Raw genomic sequence first — 23,819 nt, forward strand, 5'->3', positions numbered from 1 at the left:
TCTTTCTGATAAAGACTGTTCTCACAAGTAAGGTGATATTTCAGTCCATGGCTTTGATTTGTATTTTCCTAATAATAAATGATGAACACTTTTTGATGTACCTGTTGGACATCTTTATGTCTTTTTAGAGAAGTGTCAACTCAGACCCCCTCCCCATATTTTTATCCAGCTGTATGGTTCTTGTTGTTGAGTTGTATGAGTTCTTATATATTTTGGATATCCCTTGTTGGATGTATGAGTTGCAAATATCTTCTCCCAAACAATAGGTTGCCTTTTCCTTTTTTTGTGGTGGTTTCCTTCTCTGTATAGAAGCTATTTAGTTTGAGGTATACCCATTGGTTTGATTTTTGTTTTCCTAGCTGTTGGAGCAAAGAATCTCTAAGGTCAGTGTCAATGATGTTGATGGGTTTATCACCCATGTCTTGTTCTATGCATTTTATTGTTTCAGGTCTTACAGCCAAGTCCTTCAAACATTTTGAATTAATTTTGTGTAGAAAAATTTATTTTAAATATTTTACAATTTCTACTAATTTTACTGCAAAATGAAAGTTTTGACTATCTTACAATATATTAATCTTTAAGTTTGTAATCAAATATCCAAATATGTTACATATATTGGTAATATCAATTTACAGAAAGGTACACAGTTTTCCCCCTGCTATCTAAAAGTAGAACATTATTTTCTGGTATTATTGGGGAGGTTCTTTTTTAGGTCTGGGAACACTCAAAAATTGTTCAATATGAATTAATGATAACTGCCTTCCTTCCCATATCTAAAAAATAACCTATGAAATAATACCAAACAGAAACATTCTACTTTTGAATATTTGGGAAACCTATACTTTTCTAAGAATTTTCAAAGAATTTTCATAAATTATGTCCACTGGCTACTCTTTTCATGGAAAGTACAGCCCTATTCTGTCTCAGTCTCTTCAGTGTTAGCTTAAGTCTGAAAACTAGACATTCCAAATTATTCGGTCTGCCAGTCTCAAGACAACAAATTACTTTTGTTTGTCACCATTTGACAATAATAAGGGAACAAAACTGAAAAGTAACCTCAAGTTTAATCAGCCAACATACCAATGTGAATTTTATGAGAGTCATAATTGTACTTTTGATACTGTGTTAATTTACTTCAGATTTCAACACATCTTATTCTTGCCCCAGTCTAATAGAAATGAGAAGTAATAGAATATATCCGTCAGTGTTTTTTTTTCCCCAAATACATAACATGAAGTTGGCTTTTGCTATTTCTATAGGTTTTCTTTGTGCAGTTAGAAGAAAGAAAATACAGTTATTATTATTCAGGAGAAAAAAACATATTCTCTGGTAATTGGCAATAAGATTTTGCCTGGCTTGGGACATATTTGATGTTAGGTATTCATCTTAGGAGAGTAAATATGTTGAATGACTCTATACAAAACACCTATATTGCATCATCAAAATTCAAAACAAACCCACTCTGTAAAAGCAGACTAAAAATCATTTGAAAATAGTTTTATTGGAAACTTGGAAGATTGGTTTGAGTCTCATGTAGTCATGTAGGATGGAGTCTCTCCCCAGGTAAAATAGAAGCCCTGAAGTGACTCTTTAGCATTCCTTCCTAGAACAATGTAGTATACAACAGCCTTTTTTTGACATGAAGACATTTCCTATTCTACTCCCTACCACAACCTCTTTCCAAAGTCAACAGTCCTCTTTTGCCATGTGGCTAGAAATGTTTATGCCTCATAATTAAAGCTATCATATAGTTGTATTTTAGAAATTATAGCTTAACCTGCTTTTAGCCAGATCTTTTTTTATTTCTAAACAGGCAGTTTTTTCCTCCAAATTCCATTTTTATGTTGCTATTCTTTATAATAAATCTGCCTCCAGGTTTTAATCATAAATGAAGGAAATTAAGTACGTCTTTTATCCAAGCATGAGCCATTTCACATTTAATTTTTTTTAAAGATTTATTTATTTATTTATACAAGCACTGGGTACAGTCAGAAGTGCGGGAGGGTGAGAGAATTCACCAGAGCCAGAGCAGGGAACAGAACAGGCAGACTAACAAAATACACTGCTGAGGGGAGCAGCGGGCAGCAGGAGAGGTCTGTGAGCCATGTGGGACCCTCCCCCGGAGGTCGGAGATCGAACTGGTGCTGCAGAGGCTGCAGGCAGCTTCGCAACCCACTGCTCAACCGCTGTGCCAACAGGGAGACCCACACATTTAATATTTTTATGGGAAATTATCATTTGAATCTATAGTCTACTAACATCATATTTTTCACTTTTCCATCTTAAACTACTGTATGGTTTATTTCTTGAAGTTTTTCTGTTGATCAGATACTTTTGTGATTGCAAGAGTTTTTAGTACTGCTGTACAGGTACATTTTATTTGGTCTTATAACAAAGTGATTCTTGCCAGAGAGTAGCTTATAATCTGTTTCCTGAAGAGTGGAAAAAGAAATAGAATATCTAAAGAAGGATATTAAGCACACCATGAAAGTTTGACAGTAGTAAGCCCCTTTCTTAAGTGTTTCCCTCCATTCCCAGTGGATTAGTAATGAACTCTTATTGCTGTTTCATAATTAACAATATGCTGTATATTTAGGCGACTAGATTTTAAAAATAAATAGTGACATAACTCTGTATGTTTATCAGAGACAAAAGCTCATTGTGAATACAGCTTGAAAATGCTCCTTCAGTAGAAAGATTGCTACCTATTTTTTGTTTGTTTGACTTATTGACATTTAATTAACATAAAGTAAAATTCAGAATTGTACATATACAGTCCTATGAATTTTGGCAAGCATACAATTAGGCTAAAAAATAGTTCCATCATCCCCCAAAATTTCTTCATGCCTGTTTGTAGTCCATTCACTCTTCCCACACCTACCATTGACTGGTCTGTCTGAATAGTTTTGCATTTTCCAAAATATCATAGAAACTCAAACAGTATATTGATATTTTGAACCTGACTGCTTTCATGTAGCTAAATATCCTTGAAATTCTTCCATGTAGAATTATATCAGCATTTTACTGTGTTTAGTGAGTTTTATTCCATGTGTGGATCTATCATGTTTGTTTCACTATACACATTATTGATTCCTTTCACCATTAGCAACAATAATAATTTTATTACTATAAAACTTTATTACCTTAAAGTACTTACTGTGTGCCAGGTACTATAGTAGACATTACACATAACTTAAATAATTTAATGCTGCACATCACAACATAGTATTTTTCAACAACAGACGTTAGGTTTGAATCCCATCTCACTAAACTTACTCGGTTTTTGTCCTTGGGCAAGTTACTTACATTCTTCAGTTTACACAGCTGGAAAAAGAAGATGATAACAATGCTACCTCAGTATTATGGTGAATAATAAATTGGGTAATACCTGTAAGTATTTATAAAAGTGTCTAACTCTTACTGTTCAGTTAATGTAAGTTGTATTTATATACATGTATATGTATATAACTTATATATATATATGTACTTTTGAACAATCACATAAAGTATGATTCATCTCCCCAATTAAAAGAGGAGATGGGTTGAGAAATGTCTGGACTTTGTCAGAGTCACATGATCCCTAAAGTAACAGATCCAAGATTTTAACCCAACTTATTATCTCCAGACTTGATTCTTTTCCCATCACAAGACACAATTTATTATGAAATTAAAATACGAACTCAATATAAACAGTTGGGACTACATGAAACTATAAAGCTTCTGCACGGCAGAAGAAACCATCACTAAAATAAAATGGCTGATATCCAAGATCTACAAAGAGCTCATACAGCTCAACAAAAAGAAAACAAGTAACCCAATCAAAAAAAAATGGACAGAAGAACTAAATAGGCACTTCCTCAAAGAAGACATATAGGTGGCCAGCAGGCACATGGGAAATATTCAACATTTTTACTCTCAGGGAAATGCAAATCAAAACCACAGAACATACCACCTCACACCTGTGAGTATGGCCTATATCAAAAAGACCAAAAACAACAAGTGTTGGAGAGAAAGTAAAGAAAAGCTAAACCTCTTACATTATTGGTGAGAATGTAGACTGGTCCAGCTCTTATGGAAAACAGTATAGAGGTTTCTGACAATATTAAAAATGGTTCTGCCATATAAGCCAGCAATTCCACTGCTTGGTATGTATCTGAAGCATACAAAAACACTAATTTGAACAATAACATACACTCATTCAACATAAAAAAATTTAAAAATTCTACAGAGAGCTATCATTCAACGTCATCTTAGTAAAAATTTAAAGTTCTGCACTACCTAGTGTTGGAAAAGAATTGATCAACAGGAGCACTTTTATATACTGTTATTGGAAGTGAAAATTAGTCCACTTTGGAAAAGTAATCTGGCATCAGTTTATAAAAAAGTGAAATATCAAATAAAATGTGACTCACAAATTCACATCATAGTCATAGTACCAAAGAGAAATTCTAGCCTATGTTCTCTCAAACTTTTGTATAAAAATATTCATGGCAATAATGTTTCTATATATGTGTATACATATATATAATCATATACATAGAAGTCACAATATAATATACAGTATAAAATGAATGAGGTGGATGTATCATAGTTACTTAATCTTGAATGAAAGAAAGCTAGCCATCATTTGATTTCATTTCCATAAGCTCAAAAATACAACCACATTTATTTAGTATATCCCTTAACAGTATGTATGTGTGTAATAAAACATTTATTTTTAAGGCAAAGGAATGATTTACATACAATGTGTTATACCTCTGTGGGACAGCAATGGGAACAGGTTGGAGAAGGAGCGTGTTGGATATAACCATATATTTGTTGGTGGTAGCTTTGCAGGAGTTTAGTTTATTATTTTGCTTTATAACCCATATGTATGTATGTGTTATATGTTTGTTGCATGTATCAAATATAGTGTAAACCTGTTTTTAAATTATTGAAACCACTGAGGAGTGGTAAGAAAGGACTGGCAAGAGTGGGAAAGACAGCAAATGACCCTTCCAAGACATGTTTGATTGCGTGTTTAAACAATAAACAAAAGAAACCATAGGGCTAAGCCCTTAAAATATTGATAATACTCAATATTGTATTCCAAAAGCCTAAGTTATTGAAGAATACTTAAAATTTTTCCTGCCTCAGCTCTAAAAGTACAGTAGGGCTAGTGCCATACCATGCTCTAGACACCCTTGATGCTTTATGCCTCCTGGTGTTGTTTCCTCACCAAAATGTTCCATAGAAGTAGACTTGGTGTACTGATTTTCTTTATTTGAAGAGTGTCTTTGAAGCAGAAAATTAACCTCCTCAGAGAATGCTTTGCTGCTAACTAAAGAATTCCACTTCTATTTGTCAAGCAGCGCTTGGACACATGTAGAAAACAAGCAAATCGATTATGTAAATAGGTAGACAGCTTTATGAAACACAGACCAGTGACCCTTGGAGCTCAGAGAATCAGTGTTGTAAAATGTAGATGCTTCCTGACAGCTTTTACATGTGTTTTGTTTATCTGCAGTGAATTAACATAGGTTGAGTCAACATTTAAGCTATAGGCAGAAGAGAACATCCGTAATAGTTGAATTCTGAGGTCATTGAGGTATTGTAAGTGAATGTTTACCTTAACAGTCATTAATTAGCTATATAAAAGTTATGTGACCATTAAACATTTTGTTCTCTATTGAAGTAAAATCCTTCAAAAAGGAGAGGATTTAATATAAACTTTATTGGTACAATCTTTACTAACAAGACCCAGGACTAGACATCTGTCCTAAAGATATTTGACTGAACACATACAATCATCACTTACCTCGCCACAAGGATAATATAGCAGTGCAGCAGAAGAGTTTATATTTGAACATCTCAAAGTACCCATTTTTGTATTTTCCACTACTTCAGAATGGATAGTACCATATGGCTTCCACATAAGTAGACCTGTTACTAATAAACTGGGATTGATGTGTAATTACATTTTCAGTGATTCATCTGTGAAACACCCTGGGTTATTTTACATGGAAGCATATGGTTCACATGTGTACAGTGGTTTTCTGTGGTGATTGACATCTGTATTCTTCTAATAAAGTCCCAGTTGCACAGATGTGAGCTGTTGCCTTCTTTTTATACAGACAAATCCTACATTTGAAAAAATCCTTACCTGGACCATGAATATGAACATTTCAATCACACACACACACGCACACACACACACACACATACACACAATGTCCACTGTGCCTGGAACATAACATAAATATTTCATGCTACATATTTCAGTTGTTAAACAGATGTATGTAGACACCTTTATCTCTTTTTATGTTTGTTTATATCGCCACGTCTGTTCTAGATTATAAACTCAAATAAGGCAGTGACCATGTCAATTTAATATTATGCAGACAATATCCAATAAAGCATAATTCACTTTCAGTACTTTGCAAAGTATGTGTCAATCAAGATGATGATGTTAATGACTTGAAGGGAAAAAATAGAGTTTATAATCTGATTGTAAACACCTTTTTACTTCAACAAGTATTTGTTGTAAAATGGCCCTGTTTTCAATTTTACATATTGTAGCTATCCAGGTAACAAATTGAGCTATATGGTTTTGAGCAGAAATAGTTTAATTTAGAATAATTCTCTAGTGATGAATGATATGAGATTTTAAAGAGGCAAAGTTCAAGGCAAGTTTCATGATGGATATAGCATTTTAACTTTAACATAGGTTAAACATGAGAATAGGAGAAACTTGTGCACATTAACAATGAAGAACAAAGGAAAGATGAATTAGTTAAAAGCATGGAGGAGGCACACAGATCTGGGTCCAAGGCCTGTCTTGGCCAGTTATAAACTGAGTAATTGGGGAGTCAGTTAAATATCTAAGGATTTGTTTTCTTATTTGGAAAGTGGACTATAATGGTTATTGTGACAAATACATGATTAAGTAGCTTAACACTGTATCTGGCGTAAGGAAAACATTTAATAAAGTTAGTTTTTACTCTCAGTCATATATTAGTGACTTTGAATACACTTTCAACAGAATTCTGAATAATTGAATTTTAAAAAAAGCACATGGAGGGCAGTTGTAGGCTATGTCTGAAGATCTAAAACTTCTAGTTGGAATGCTCATGTGCATCAAAAAAAAAAAAAAAAGCAAAGTCCTCTTTTAAAATATCATCCTTTTCCTTGTTAAATTATTTTCTTCATTTCTACAACTGGCAGAGTATAATCATGTATATTTAAATTAAAATAGCAATATCACTGTGAATAAAACCCTTCCACTATATCGATTACCTTTGCTTTTTAGTTCTATTATTCATCCTCCTCTACATATTAGACTGGGAAGTATTGTTGACTCTGATTCTTAACTGAGTCCTGTGAAAAACTCCCGTTTGTGTTATTTCCAATTTAATAATAAGCATTTGATTCATATATCAGAAAGAGAAATTGGTCCACACCTTAACAAGCAGACAAAAGCAGTTATCTCCTATAATAGGTCACTTCACCAAGAACATGAACAAAAATAGCAGTCAATGTGTAATATCTATGAAGTGCACCTCTGAAATAGCCATACTTTTTTATGACTAGAAAGAGGGGACTGTCTTCAAAGAGAAATCTAAAGATTTTCAGTTTTGTAATATGCAAGTATTTTTCTGAATACTCTTTACTTCCCCAAGTTTTATTTTATTTTCCCCAGATTTATGTGGACAGTCACTGTCTTTGTTTTTCCACTAATGTTTTATCTCTGAGGAGCTCTTTAATCTTCCTATGGTAAAAATCATTTCAAAATAGAACTTTCCTTTCAAATTATTTTAATTTCAAGGAAGTTAAAAAGAAAACTTGCATTAAAAAAAATGAAAAAAAAAAAAAAGAAAACTTGCTAGAGACTTGGTTGTAATTTGTACTTCTCTAGGTATCCCAAGACAAAGAACTTTCAGAAACCATAGTGTTATAGCCAACTGAAAAGTTAGACCTGTTGCCTTAAGAACATTACCTAGGAGTATATTCAAAAATATCCACTGAAATGTGATTTAAAACAAGCATTTAAATTGCTTATAATTGTTACTGTGATTCAAGAAGCATATTTTCAGATACCTCGATGTAGTGTAATTCTATGAGAGAAATATGGTACTAAGTGCTTTAATAGACTTTATATGTATATAGTGTGTGTGTTTTAATAGGTAAATGAACAGAGGTGATCCTTGTTTTAGTCTATTTTTCTGAAGTTTTTGAAGGCTTTGCAGTAAGCATTACTACTTTATATACCAACAGAAATAAATACATTTTGTTGTTACTTACATCCACTGGGATCTATGTACTATTCAGAATTTCTGTACTTGAGACCTAGTCTTTTAAAAATGTAATTTGTTGTTTCTTTTTAAATGTTTATTTCAAGTAGCAACTGTCTTACCTAAGCTACCTATTTGATTATGATTTAACACTCACAATAAGTTAAGGAGAGGAAATAATACAAAAATTTAGATTTATAACTTGGGATGGAACCTAAAAGCTACAGTAGTCTCTTTGAACGTGACAATACAGTAGTTGAATTTTATACCGAAAAAGGGCATTCAGATGTGAAAATGGCCTTTTAATCTCAACCCACCTAAATGCTGGACATTTGGATTGAGTTTGTCTAGACTTCAAATAAAGTCTATCATTATTTTATTTATTTTATTTCTTTTTTTTACATCATTGTTCATTTTTAAACAATATTTGCTTCCCCCGCCACTTCAGGTGTAGTCCCCATAGAATTTCCTTCACAAATGCACCCGTGCACCATCACCTCAGTCCCCTGTGCTCCTCCTTCCCTCCAAGCCCTCTCCCTCCTCCTCTCCTGCAGGATGTCTCTGATTTATAATTGTCTGTTTTTGTTTCATTGTATTTTGTATTTTTTTGCACTGATGTCTTATTTGGTTCCCCTATATTCCTCCTATTTTAATAAAATTCCCCCAAAAAACTTGATCCTTACATACTCAGTGGTCTGATCTAGCAATAATGTCCATTTTCTTTATTAGAAAAGTTGCTTAAGGAAAAAAAGGTATTATGAATAAGAATAAATATCTCTTCGAGAATTATGGGAATTATGGGAAATGACATGTAATACTCACCAAATAGCATTTTATGTGTAATATGATAATTTTATGCATGTATATACAAATATGAATAAGTATAAGGAAAGATGTGTTCCCAGCATCTAGATTTGCAACTTAAAATATGTTTTAACCTTATAAATTGATACTTTGAACATATTCATGATATCATGTTATATTTAATTATTTATATTTTTGCTGAACTATATATTGAGAGTTTTAAAGACTAGAATTACGTTTTATTTATTTATCTCAGATGCTAGTACCATGCCTGACAGTGGGAAAATATTAGTTGAAATAAGGAATGTATGAAAAACAGGTTATTATAATTGTGCTGACTATTTTAATAATTACTACTTTACAATAGGTCATTTCTTTTAGACATTAGTATATAATCTAGTTATTTATAACATTTCCAGGAAAATGTCCTGAATTTAAGTTTAAAAACAACTCATGCAAACCTCCTTTTTTTGGTAAGCTATACACATTTAACCATGGCTCCTGCCATTTGGAAACTAACATTCTTACAAATTGAATTTTCAGTTGCTCCTTCTACTCACTTTCACATTTCTTCGTTATAGAAAACTATCCAGTGACAAAATAGGAAATATCAACCATCTTTTTTCTTTTATAATATAACAAATGGACCTATTTTTAGTGAAAACAGTAAGTGTGCTCTATAGACAGCAATTTTAAAGAGTTCAGAAATAAGTTTTTCTGTTTATCCATCCAAAGAGGCCCACTAACATTTTGAGAAGAATTTGGAGATTATATATATTTTAAAGGAAATTATAATCAGCCTGTAGAATCTAGCTGAATATTTTCCATGCATGTTTATAGCCTGTTCAATTTTCATGGTTGTCTTTTGGGACTGCATGTGAATTTATGGATGACAGCTTTCCTAATTCCAAACAAGTGTTAGAATTTCTTGGTTCAACATTTTAATTTCTGTTTATGGTTTCTGATTTTTGAAATATGATTCCCCTTCTTGATTGGTCATTGATTGTGAGGTTGATGGTAGTAATTCCCTGTTGCTAATAGAGGTCACATTTCTTCTCTGAATAAAGGATGCAGAGACCTAAAGATTTTATTTCATCTTTTATTTTTACTTGTAATATTAAGCAAAGTATACTTGCTTGCTTTTCCTTGTTGTTTCTCAAATGTCACATAGAAGAGGTTTAAAATAACTAATATACCTAGTCCTTTAATAATAACAACATTTATTAAAACTTAGAAGATCCAACTGACTAGAATCTTCTAGTAGTTATGTCCTTAGTGTGTCATAAGTTTGAAGTTGACTAGCATTTGCCAACTAATTTTTAGCCATAGGATTGAAAGACCATTCACTTAACCACAGCTATCCCTTAGCAAATATTCCATTAAAGTGGGGTATAATGAAACTAATGGTATTTGTGAGAAATTGTAAGCATATGAATTTATAAACATCCAATACAACTTGAAAAATTAAGTAATTTAAGTTTACTTTATAATGGAAATGAAATGAGCTAATAGCCAGCAATAGTTGTCAGAAATTAAAATTTCCAAGTTGAACCATAAAGTTTAAATTTATTTTATGTGATAGTATTTCTTAAGAGCCTATGATGTTTGTCTTCTGATCTGGAATGGGTTTTTTTCCTTTGTACATTATATATACAACTACCCCATATGCCTTTTTCACTCTCAACTCTAAGAGAAAAAAAAAAAGACAAACACCCTTCACAAGAAACTTTTAGTCAATTTCTTCAACAGACATGCACTTCTTTATTCTAGGAATTGTGCCAAATTCTGGATGAAACAATGGTTCTAAATTATACTGCCTAGGCTTAGGTTGCTTGTAAGTAACAAAGATGTGCAGAATTAAATTCTGATTGATACAGTTTCCAGTGATTTGCTTCCCTGGAATGTGGGTGGGCTTTTAACTCATTTATAAATAGTAGAATGCAAGGAAAAAGTGATGATCTTTGATTTCTAAAAACAAGGTTAGAAAAAGCAACTTTGTGCTACAACTCTAGGCTTTCATGTAAGAAGGCTTACCACCCAAGGCCACCACATTATGAGGAAACCAAGTCACTGTAGACTTTCCAATAGCCAGTCCTAGATGACCCACCAGATAATAGTTGATGAGTTTTCAGATGATTCCAGTGCCCAACTCTCTTGTCATTCTCAGTTGCTAGCATTTCCAGAAAAGACCCTTACACCAGGAACAAAGAGAAGTCATCCCCACTATGCCCAATTACAGAAGGTGTGAACACAATAAAATGGTCATTGTTTTATTCCATTAAGTTTGGGTTGGTTCATTACACTGCAGTGGTTACTGGAACTAAGATGTACTTGACTTAGGATGTACTATGGGAGAGTGGGAGATAATGTCCCTGCCAAAGAGAGTATGAAAGGCTTCCTAGCAGTGGTGTTTTCCGAACTTGACTTTTAATAATGAGTAGGAATCTGCTAAGTAGAGATGATAGGAGAGAGTCTCATGCTGAGGGAACTGTGTACAGAAGTATGGCAACTAAAACGCTGCCTCGCCTGCTGCTCCCCTTAGCAGTGTGTTTCAGTCTGTCTGCGTGTTCTGTTTCCCTCTCTCTCTCTGGTGAATCCTTCCCCCACCCCCGCACCTCTGTCCTGTACCCCAGTGCTTGTATGCATAAATAAATAAATCTTAAAAAAAATGATGTGTTTGGTGGATGAGAAATTTGGTATGGAAAAGCCTTTGACAGCAGAATGATCAACCTGAAAATAGATGTCATGCAATGATTTCTTTCTTTGGTTACTCCAAAGGAGTTGTAGCTGTAGCCCTATAGCACTGGGAAGTAACAATCAGGTTTAGAAAGGTAACTAATTAGCAGCTATTAGAAGATGGGCTAAAGGAGAAAGAAATGAAAGGAAAGGCAGAAAGATAATTATGATGACAAATGATCAAGATGACAAATGATCAAGGTTAAGATACATTGCTGCCTTATAGTGGTAAAACAAGATCAGTTAGGTAATAATGGTTTGGACTGTTAATCAGTTCTTTACTGAGTTTGTATGTTCACAGCTTTATGATGTTAGAGTCAGTCCTGCATTTTGGCTTATTGAACAAACACATTTACAAAACATTGATTTCATTAAGTTTGTTAATGCTACCTCAATGACATGTAAAAGCTCCCTTCACCATGAATTTTGCAGTTATGATTAAATCATACCATTTTGATATTTTTCTTTAACTATTAAATGCAGTGGAACATTGAAAGAAATGAGACCACATTGTATTAGTTAATGAGTGCACTAATTGTGCTATTTGCCATACATATTCTGCTTCCTCAATATATGCATTAGTTCAGTATAAAATCTTGAAATAAATAGTAATTTATACAATCATAAAGATTTCACAATAAGAATATATATGTATATATAGCACACTTAGTAAATATAGTTATATAAACATAACATACAAGGTCATAAATGACTTTCTGGGTAGATTGCTTCACATATTTTTAGTGGGATAAAAAGTTGAGTAGTGACATTTGAACTTTAGGGGGTATCATAATACCATCCATAAAATGGAGTTTTCCAGGACAAAAAGGTTAGCAAAGTCTTTCTCCTCTAGTCATTCTTGAGCATATAAACCACATGCTACATGGCTTGTGCAGCCTTATCTACATAGTGTATTGCTGCCGTTGTGAGATAAAGACTTGTAAAAACATTCTGTCACCACTAAAATTTGGATTTACTTAACAGTTTTTTTAATCAACTTTTTAATTCAAAAATAAAAAGCCACAGAACCTTGTAGATCATTTCCATCTGCCTTCTTCCAATGCTAACCCCTTCCTGGTTAGTTTCTTTAAGGTAGACAGAAGCTTTCCCAGAAATTGGGCAGGGACTCTCTTTTGTTCACTCATAATAACAAGTTGAATTAATATATGGTATAAGAAAGATGGTTTCTAAGTTGGTTCATTTTATGTAGCAGATCTGTAATAGTCATTTTATGTAAAAATTGGTGATTTTACAAAATTGTCTTCTCTATAAAGTCAGGCTGCAGGGCCTCCCTGGTGGTGCAGGGGATAATGTCTCAGTGTTATCAAGCTATCACCAGCCACTGCAGCATGAGTTCAATCCCTGGCCAGGGAGGTGACCCACATGGTGCAGCAGACCTCTCCTGTCTTGCCTGCTACTCCCCTCAGCAGTGTATTTCAGTGGATCCTCCTGTTCTGTTCCCCACTCTGTCTCTGGTGAATCCTCTCACCCCCCGCACCTCTGGTCTACACCCCTGCTCTTGTATACATAAATAAATATATCTTTAAAAAATAAAAAATAAAAAAAAATAAAGTCAGGCTGCAGAATCATCCTTAGTCATCCATTCCATGAAAAGTATTCAGTAAGAGGGGCATCCCTGGTGGCGCAAGGGGTTAAGTACCGCACTATGAAGCAATCCGCAGCCTCTGAAGCATGAGTAAGATTTGTGGCAGACTGATATTCAGCAATTCAAAAGGAAAGATGATCCAACCACAGCACAAGATGCTGCTTTGTGAGTGGAGGAACTAGAGAGAAAAAAGAAAAAACAACCTAACTGATAAATCATGTACTAAAATCAGTTAGATGATGTTTAAAATTTTAAGAAAAAGAAAAAAGAGAAGAGTGCAGAGAAGGATCCAAGCAAAACTGAGTATTTGCTTACCAGGAAAGCATATGTATTTATTTGCAGACAAAACTAAAATTCCCAGTGAAAAATTTCACCAGTTTTTTTCCTGAAGAGAAAGAGGTAGATGTTTTTAGGTATTAGAAAGGAGACTTACTGGTACTGCTAGTTATGGATCAAAAAAGAGGTACTGAAGAGGACAGAATGAATCCATCCATCACTACACAATTGTTTAAATCAAGTCCCATTGTTTATTGGTCCAGAAAAATCCAGCAATCAGGTTCAGTTTGGATTTGATGTTCTGGGTCACTCAAAGTGCATGATCAGAACACACTTAGAATTTGCAGGTGGAGTGCAAAATGAAAACACACAGCCCTTTTGTTCAAAGTTAAAATTTTAAGACAGTAACAGCAGAGCACTAAACCACAGATGAGAGCCTTCTAACCTTGTGGCCCTCTGTGACTATAAACAGGTCACACACCATGAGGATAGCATTGTGCTTCTTCAGATGCCTGCTTTTTAGAACTATTACATAGTACTGTTTTGTGAGGCCCTGGACTAGGGCTACTCTAAGTATATATCTAGGCGAACTCAAAGGTTCAGTGTTTGCTTGCATTAGTCTCTACTCCATGGGAAGCACTTAATAAACAGTGGGTGGGTGGATGGGTCGGTAATGGATAGTTGTTGCCAGCCTGAGTCAATGATTCTGGTTCAATTAATCTCTAGATAAGAAGACGCAATATCCTTTCTTTTGAGCTTCAGGTCATAGTGTGAAGAACTAGCAGATGCATCTCTGGCCAACATGAAGGTTTCTTCTAGCTCTGATCTTACTCAACCTTTTATTCTATTCAGTTATCCTGAAACTGATCAAGGCCAATAGAATAAAATAGCTATTAAGCCCTAAAAATAGTAAAACTGGAGTGGCAGACAGAATAATGCCCCTTAAATGTGTCCATATCTTAATTCCTGGAACCTGAGAATATGTTCAATCACATAGAAAAGGGAAATTAAAGTTGCTAATCAGCTGAGCTAAAAATAACTAAATTGTACTGGATTATCTGGGTAGATCCAGTATATCACAGAGCACTGTAGGTGGGAGAAATGTAAAAGAAGACTTAGAGAAAGATGTGATGAAGGAAGCAAGGTCAGAGTGATGTGATGTCAGGAGTGCCTGTTTTCATTGCTGACCTTGATGATGGAGGGGATGGCTGACTACAGACTAGAAAAGTCAGGAAACAGATGCTCCACCGGAGTATCCAGTTCTGCCAACATCTTGATTTTATCCTAGTGAGATCTAGGTCAAACTGTAAGATAATGAACTTAGGTTGTTTTAAGCCACTACGATACGGTAATTTGTTACAGCAGTAGCAGGAAACGAAGACAGCTGGTTCCACATTCCAGTCCCCCCTGAATTCCAGGGCTGATAATATTGTCTGTGCATGTTCTTTTTCTCTTTTCTCTTGGTATCCAGAAATGGAGTTCTGTCTTCTTTTTTGGTGTTTTATTTTCCTTCATTGAACCAGTATATTTGGGGGTTTAGACTTCTGAATGTTACATTCTCAGGGAAGCAAGTAGGGCAGCCTGTTGCAGAGAATGCCAGTTTCTTGGGATGTTAATAATTGAAATATGTTAAGAACCAGTGTTTCTGCGGCTCGATTCATTTGTATAATCCAAGTTAATGAACTTCTTTATTTTTAAAGCATTTTAAATATATTATAAATATAAATGTATATATATATATATATATATGGTTTTCAGTACAATTAAGACTTTGATATCGATTGCATTGACTGTATATTGCTTTGGGAAATATGACCAGTTTAACAATGTTAATTCTTCTAACCCATGAGCAGGGAGTATCTTTCCATTCTTCCATTTTCTCTTCTATTTCTTGCTAGCAATTTTTTATCTTTAAGCATTTTGGATACATTATTCCATTCTCTCCTTGTTTGTTTGGTATCTTCAGAGAAGTCTGATATACATCCCATGGCTGTACCTCTATACATTATCTAAATAAAGTACAGTAAGAATCACAAAATCTCCCAATCTATTACTATGAAATTTCTACATAAATTTCATCATTCTTGTGATATATTTATCTTAGATATATTTATCTTAGTGGTTGATTTTGAATATTGATTTATTTAGAATTAGCATGCTTTCCTGACACCTATAAAGTACTTTTGAACATTAAATGTATTCACTCTGCATTACTCTATTTTTTGTTTCATTCAGAATTGCTTATTTGAAAAGCATATTCCCATTTTTGATACACTTAAGCCTCAAAGTAATATTTGTCAGAAAAAGATATCTGTAGAATCTAATTGAAAATAACTAACACAATTTCTTTTATTTGCCATTTTGGTTGTCAGAAGGATAATATCAACTTCTCTTCTTTCATTTTCGCAGGCCAATGTAATGCCAGTTAGGCCTACTGAATTCTGGACAGTGTTCAACACTTGTTTTAATAAATCCCCATGACTGCAGACTATTAATTTATTTAGGAGTCACTTTTGTTTTTTATAAGGTCAACTAGAAATTTGTCATTACTGTTCCCATTTATTCTAAGATCAATTTTTTTTATATACTAAAATTTATTTTGAAAATACATGGTAACTTTGGTGATATCAAATATTTAAACAAATAATTTTTAAACTTTTCTATCTAAAAGATATTTCTATATGTGAGTTTATTCCAAATGTGCTAGCTAGATACTAGTATTATTTAGGAGTAGCAAGTATCTGATTCTTTGATTTGGCTGGTTTTTAATGGTCATTTTGATGAAAGTTTGATTTGATATATCATAAAAAGCATGAAATATTTAGCTTTATTATTACGAAATAGCTTATGATGAAGCCAATGCTCAGATCTGATTCACCTTAAATATATTGTCTTTACCTCATCTCTTATCTTCATCCCTCATCCTACATAAACTTATTCCAATTCCAGGGGATTAATGCCAAGGAAGTTGGTAGTAAAATAAAATGATAGCATAATCAATAGGTAGATAGCCAGGAAGGAATTTACCATTTTGCATGATTTTTATGGTGACTATTATAGTCCAAGATTTAAGATTTTCTCCTTCCTGAAAGAAAACATTGCCTGTTCTTTTTGTCTGTGAGAAATCACAAACATACTAACATTTGAGGTTATTCTTCTCCACTCCAGATAATCCACAATCGGTGAAAAAATTTTAGCTAATGTATGTTTACAGATTTAGCAGTCTAAGTCATACACAAAGCCACCATTTGGGTGTCAAATGAAAGCAGCACAAGCTGTGTGTATACTAACTCAAGTTGGTGCATGGCTTCGTGACACCATTCTTCCTAGGTCTCCTATCTCTTGAATCATTCCTTTTTAATCTCCTTTTGCTCATTTTTTCTCTCTCTTTCTAGCTATCCCTATTGAATATTCTCCAGGAGTCCATACTAATATTTTTTTTTCCTAGTAGACTCTGGGTTATCTCTTTTATTCATTTGCCTTTATGGCTGGTGAGATGGTAGTGACTGCTCTATCTGTAAAGATAACCAGACATCTTTCCTGAGCTGTACATCTATATAATCATGTACCTACTCAAGATCTATATCCATTTAGATATTCTGAGGCACTTCACACTCACTCATTTTGTATAAAATGAAATCTTTATGGCTGTTACTAAATCTGCCCCACTGTATCACAAACTTCACAATAGCCACAGTAAAACCCATAAATCTATGAGTATTATCATAGAAGAACACAGAAGATCTAGGACTATTATATATAAATTCACTGACACCACACACACATCAGTGTCAATGACTAATATTGCATAGTTATGCAAGTTTTTCAGATTTGTGTTCCAGCTTTGAACTGTGTATATTCTTTTGTGCCTTGCTCTTTTGCTCAATATTATAGTTGAAATTCAGACATCTATGTAGCTGTATCATCATCCATTGTGTGAAAATTCTAAAGTGTATTTGTTCATTTTCCTGTGAAAAAACATTTGAGCAGTTTTTAGTTTTCACTATTACCAATAATATGTCTATACACATTTATATATGTATCTCCTGACACACATATGCAAATGTTCCTCTAAGATATGTACCTATGAGTGGAATTCCTCAGTTATAGGTATATACAATTTAATATACTTTGGCAGTTGTTGCTAAATTGTTATCCAAAATTATTTCAAATGCTTATCCTTCATTCATCTTGTTAATTTATCTTGTTACTTCATGTCCTCCACAATCTTTGATGTCATTGGACATTTTAATTTTTACTAATTTGGTGTAAGATATTTCATAGTGATTTTCATTTTTATTTCTTTGGTTACTAATTTTATCTAGCTTATTTTTATATACTGATTTACCCCAGGTGTTCCCTTTTTGTAAAAATTCCTTAGCCTTTTGCATACATATTTTTAACTATGCTGAGTCTTCTTAACTGTTTTAAGTAATTCTTTGGCTGTGAATCCATTGTCAGTACCATATGTTACAGTGTTTCCTCCAAGTTTGTGACCTAACATTTCATTCTTTAAGGTGTTTATTGATGAATGGAAATATTTACTGTTATTGTAATTGAACTTACCAATCTTATCTTCATGGATTCACTTTTGCCTTTGAAGGAAAAAAAAAAAAACTTCCCTGAAATCATAAAGGCAATCTGCTTTATTTTCTTCTAAATGCTTTAAAGGTTGGTGTTTTGTTTTTAAATGTTCACTTCTCCAGAAATTGATTTTCTGTGTTTTGTGCAAGTGGAGATATAGTTAGGCCACATAACAATTTATTTTTAAGTTTGGATTTCAAACTTTCAAATGAGTATGATTTTTCAAGTCACAGTGATATCAATCATTATACATTTTCCTCTCAGTTTGCTCAAATTGGTATCTTGATATGTTTCAGAAATATTATTCTCAAAGTATGTTACAAATTCAAATAATTCATTCTGAACAATACTAGAGCTTCTCATTTGAATGAGAAAAGATTATTCCAGCTGTGGCAATAGCATTTTAAACTTGACTGAGAAAATACCTTGAAAAAAATATCTTGGAAAAAATTCTTTTAAAAGATGTTGATAATTTTATTCCCAGAAATTTAAAGGAGAAATCAATGATTGATTCTAACATTTTAGTTTTCGAGAAACTATCTCAGGGTGAGATTTTCTTTTGACAAATCTAAACTTTTGATGTACACTACTCATTGTTAATTACATGGTAGTACACTATTCAGTGTTAATTACATGGTGGTAGTGTAATTTTGATTCAAGTTGTTATTTTTTGTGTGTATGTGATATAATGCAGTGTGCAATCAAGCTAATAGAACTCTGCAATTATATTATTGAGAGCATAAGTCATCTTTTAGTAAGGCTGTCATCATCTAGAGAAGTTTCATTTCATTCCCTTTATTGAAAAAGTCCTTATGCTTAAGTTTTTAACTATAAGACAATTTCTTATTGTGTCATTAACCTTTCTTCCTTAATCATGTTGTTCATTTATGCCACAGATTTTTATTGAAAACCTGTATTTTGCAAAATAGTCTGTGTTCAACTATTTGAGCATAACTCTCAAAATTCAGAGATTGAAAGAACTTCAGAATCATTGATAGTATCCCTAACTTTGCACAAATAAAATTAAGAAACTAAGGTTCAGAAAGAATTAATCCCCTGAACAAAATCTCAGTTGACAGAGCAGAAATCAAGATCTCCTAACCCTGGATTCACTGTTCCTCCTGTTAAATCATGATGTCCATAAAACTATCTGAAAATGCACCTGAATCCTAAATAGTGATCTAATGCTTATAGAAATTCCTAAGGTGATAAAGCACTTCGTGAACAAATTATCTTACGTAGACCTTGTTTCAGTGAACTTACAAGAATTTTAGGACGAAAAGACACATTTGGAAAAAATAGAGTACTGAAAAGTGTAATTAATAGCTTCCTAAGGAAGGAATCATGTGCTATCTTTGTATTTGTTTTATTTCCCTAACACAGTGAACTATTTGTAGTACATACTTAACAAATATTGATCAGATGAATAAAACAATATATTGAAATATAAGATGCAAGCATTAGTGACAATAGAAAACAAAAATCAACCTGAATGTGGAAATTTTTAAAAGAGCCTTTATGGGAGATTTAGAACTTAAAGTGAACCTTAACCAATGTTGGGAATTTTACTGGACTAAGAGGAACTTTAAGTTTCATACAACCTGTAAGGTCACTTTCTATTAAGACTTTAGATACAGGTTTTCTAGTTACTTGTTTGAAAACATGAATTCTAAATATGAATTATTTGGAATAAGCATATTTGTGAGAAAATAATAGGATAAAATGCTAAGATATATGTATAAAGATATATTAGTTGTGTTGTTTATAAAAAGTGTGGAAAAATAAACCAACTCAGATATAGATCAGTGAATTAACGGTTAGAGTATTCAAATTAAAATTAATGATGGGTATAGATCTATATTTTTCAAGATATAGGTATTACTGAGATATAAAATAGAAGCATCATGCTGTAAAATTATATGGGGAAAATTATTCCATTTTGTAAAAAGCTATAAAAGTACAAATAATGTAAATTCAGATAATAGTTGTTTTTATATTCTGGTTTTCAGAATTTATAAGAAGTCTTAGAATAAGCATGTATTACTTTAATAATGGTTTAAACTTGGGGGGGGGTTGCTCTTAAATTTACTCTTAAATTACTCTTTTCACTTACCCTAGATGGGAAAGAACAATGATCTCCACTTATTGAACCATTTTTATTGAGCACCTATTATATACTAGTCATTAAGAACAAAAGAACGAAAATCTACTTCTTAAGCACCTCATGACTTTAGGAGATGAGAATCATAAATGGAGTGCCAAGAATTAATTTTCTTAGACTTATAACTTCAGAAGTCTTTTGTCTTGTGATTCTTTTTAAAACTAAATAAAAAGCATTTCTGTAAGATAAAACAAATGAATAGGTCTCTCTATTCTGATTGTAAAGTATCTAGACTATCAACAAAAGTACAGAGGTTTTTCCATGTCTGACTTTTTCATTAAAATCATTCAATTCTCAATTTTGCCTTGAAGGAGAAAAAGCAACTCCAAAACATTTAGGGTCAGAGAAAAATGTTGAATGTGTTTTGAATTGACATTGAAAACTTATAAATGTAACAATTATCCTTTTGTTCCATATGCTATCATTTTCTCCTATGGAATATATTGTTAGATGTTTAATTACATGTTGCAATAATTAGGTCATTTTTATTGTTAATTTTAACATCGAAGCCCCTAGAAGGTAGTACTTGTCATCTTCACAATGCATTAATGCCTAGCACCTTGGCATTCCTGTGAGGCTAATGTTGTACGAACTTGGTTTACTCAGGATAAGACAGAACATGTCTCACATCTAGTGACAGCCAACCATGGTTCATTGTATGCATATGCTCAGGAAGCCAAGGACCCTGTGATAGATTCATTTTTAATAATAAAACTAAGTGTAGGTTTTTTTAAATACTCGTAATCTAGACACATACCTGATGTTTGTTTTGTTTTGTTTTTTAAATTAAAGGAGATATTCACAGGAGCTTCTGTGTAGTTTATGTACTTTTAGCAGCTAATAATGATATCTTCCAAATATTTTGTGGGAATTCACAAGCATTTTTTTTACATTCCCTCTTTTAATCTTGGTCATCTCTGAGGCAGAATGATGATCTTGGTGTTAAAGGTGAGAGAGTAGAATTCCAGTTAGGTTTAGATGGCGCACTTTAAGTCACGTAGGAAATAGTCAGATTCAAATCTATATGCTCTGATGTCAAGTCCCATTCTCTTAAGGCTATTCCCAGCTGCTGTAACTCCTCCTGCCTTTGATGCTGGAAGTATGGCAGTGCTCCTGATTATTACTGGGTTACTCAATCTAATCATCAATGTCTCTAAAGCTACCTCTCTTTGTCGATATTAAGCTTGTTTAATTTAGGCTCCATAGAGAAACACTGACAAGGTTTATACAAGGGTATAAACATATGTTCCTAAGCTGTATTTCTGATTGAGCTCAGTTACCCTCCAGTTCACCCTTTCCAAGACCAATCAATAGTCAGCGATCTTCCTTTTTATCCTAGGACTCAAAGAAAACATTTACATAAATATAGAGCCAGTCTGTAGGTGGAGTAAATGCAGCGCTGAAATTGAATAAAATTTCATTTGCTAAATGAAGATATATAGATTCAATGGATGAATATGAACCAACAGCATTTCATCAACTACCAAAATGTCAAGTCAGATAGCCACTAAAGGACATTAATGTAATCAGAATTTTCTGCTTTTGAGATTAAAAAGCTTATTAATAGGTGAAATTTAAGGGAAATGGGAGCATTAACAAAATGGCTTGCGGACACCTCTGTGTCTTCACATAAAAATACTGAGGTCATATGAGATGTTTTATTTCTTGACCTTAATTATGAGTGGTGTGGTAGGCTCTTGATTTTTTTGTTAGCTTTAAAATAGAAATAGATTAATCCTAAAGCAGTTAAAGAAATTAAGTTCTCTTGATCTCTTTTTTTATTAAGAACTGGGGTACAGGCCAGAGGTGTGGGGGACAAGGACTCACCAGAGATGGAGTAGAGAACAGAACAGGCAGATTGACTGAAATACACTGCTCTTGATCTCTTTCTTTATGATAATGCAGCATAGGTAATAAATCTCTAAAATTCTGAAAACAGGATTAACTTTTATTTTACTTAAGTATCTCCTAATTTTCTTTTACTCCATATGGAATTTTTAAATAAAATTATCTTGATTTTCTTTTTTACTCTAGGGTTGATCCTCCACTACCTGAAACATTGAAAATGCACAGCTCAGCTGAAAACATGTCTTTGGAAACTCTAAGAAACACCAGTACAGAAGACCTCTTTGATGAGATTTAACTGTCTTGAAAATATACTTTGATGTTCACTGGACTGTGTTTTCTATTCTTTCTTTAAACTGAAAAAGCAAATGTTCAAGTCAGCAGCAGCTATTACTGCACCTTACAATTTAATTACATATACACTGAGTTGAAACCATTGTGTAAAATGGATTACATATGTATATGAAGATAGGATTTGATGACAGTGGTACATTATTCTAAACTATTCATTCAGCCTGCCTATAATTACATAAAATCTCAGACTTTTTGTTGCAAAGGACACATCTTAATCAGTTCACACATATTATAGGTGGTAGTTGTCTAACATCCTGTCTGGGAAGATTTTGGAAATAGGACAAAGAAAATGTTCTTTTTTAGTCATATTCTGAACAATGAATGAGGTTTAAGCAGTTTAATTGGGGGAATGGTATATAAAATCTATTTCTAGTTTGTACACAAACATCCTGAAAATCTGATCATAAAATTTTGATGCTTTAAGTGAAGAGTTTGTGTGCTTATTAAAATGTATTTATTTTTTCTTTTTCCTTTTTCCTTTGCTATAGTAACAGGTCTTTGCAAAGTATTTATTATTGTAAACATAGTGCCCTTTGTGTCAAAAGGCATATTTTTCAGAATTATCAATAAAATGTTTATCTTACATATACAAATGCCCTTCTTGAAGATGAGGGCCTTGTCATATTTGCTTAGATATCATTAATAACATGTGGCACCGTTTTTCTTAATATTCACCATTTCTACTTCCTAACCTCTAACACTTCTCTCCAGTTAAACATCCATTTCCTCCATGCTGCTCAGAGTTAACAATGACCACCATGTTTCAAAGGCCAATCATTACTCCATTCCCAGTCCTCATTTTTCTAAGCCTCTCAGCAACTTTTGTCAGTCACTTCTTAGTAAACATTTTCTTCACTTGACATTTGGAATCACATGTGCTCTATGTCTGGTCACTTATTTTTCAGGTGTATTAACTGAGTCCTTCTCTTTTGCCTAATAGTTAAATATTTGAGTAACTCCAACCTCCTCCTTTCATGCCCACATTGTCTTCTTGGGTTATCTGTGGCTTTAAATACTACCTCCATACTAATAAGTCCAAAATGAGTTCTCTTTTTATAGTCAACTATATATAGGCAGAACCCTGCTCCCCTCCCCCGCCCACAGAGGCGGCACTCTCCGACCGGCAGAGAGGAGGAAACAACAAACCAAAACGGCCCACAAGAACAAACGACGCAGCAAGCAG

The 23,819-nt window shown here is 33.2% G+C and overlaps 1 protein-coding gene across 4 annotated transcripts in view; it reads left to right on the forward strand.

Annotated features, from left to right (window-relative positions):
• The window catches only part of XRCC4 (X-ray repair cross complementing 4), a 193,636-nt gene extending 170,145 nt beyond the window's left edge, over nucleotides 1-23,491 (forward strand). For all 4 annotated transcript variants that reach the window (XM_054688311.1, XM_054688310.1, XM_037530437.2 and 1 more), the window contains one exon: nucleotides 22,472-23,491. In XM_054688311.1, coding sequence (XP_054544286.1) covers nucleotides 22,472-22,580 — 109 coding nt within the window. In that variant the 3' untranslated portion in view covers nucleotides 22,581-23,491. The remainder of the gene's footprint in view (nucleotides 1-22,471) is intronic.
• Nucleotides 23,492-23,819: the final 328 nt, after the last annotated feature.

The sequence above is a fragment of the Talpa occidentalis genome, unplaced genomic scaffold, assembly GCF_014898055.3.
Source record: "Talpa occidentalis isolate TD23 unplaced genomic scaffold, MPIMG_talOcc4v2.1 talOcc4.6, whole genome shotgun sequence".
NCBI lineage: Eukaryota > Metazoa > Chordata > Mammalia > Eulipotyphla > Talpidae > Talpa > Talpa occidentalis.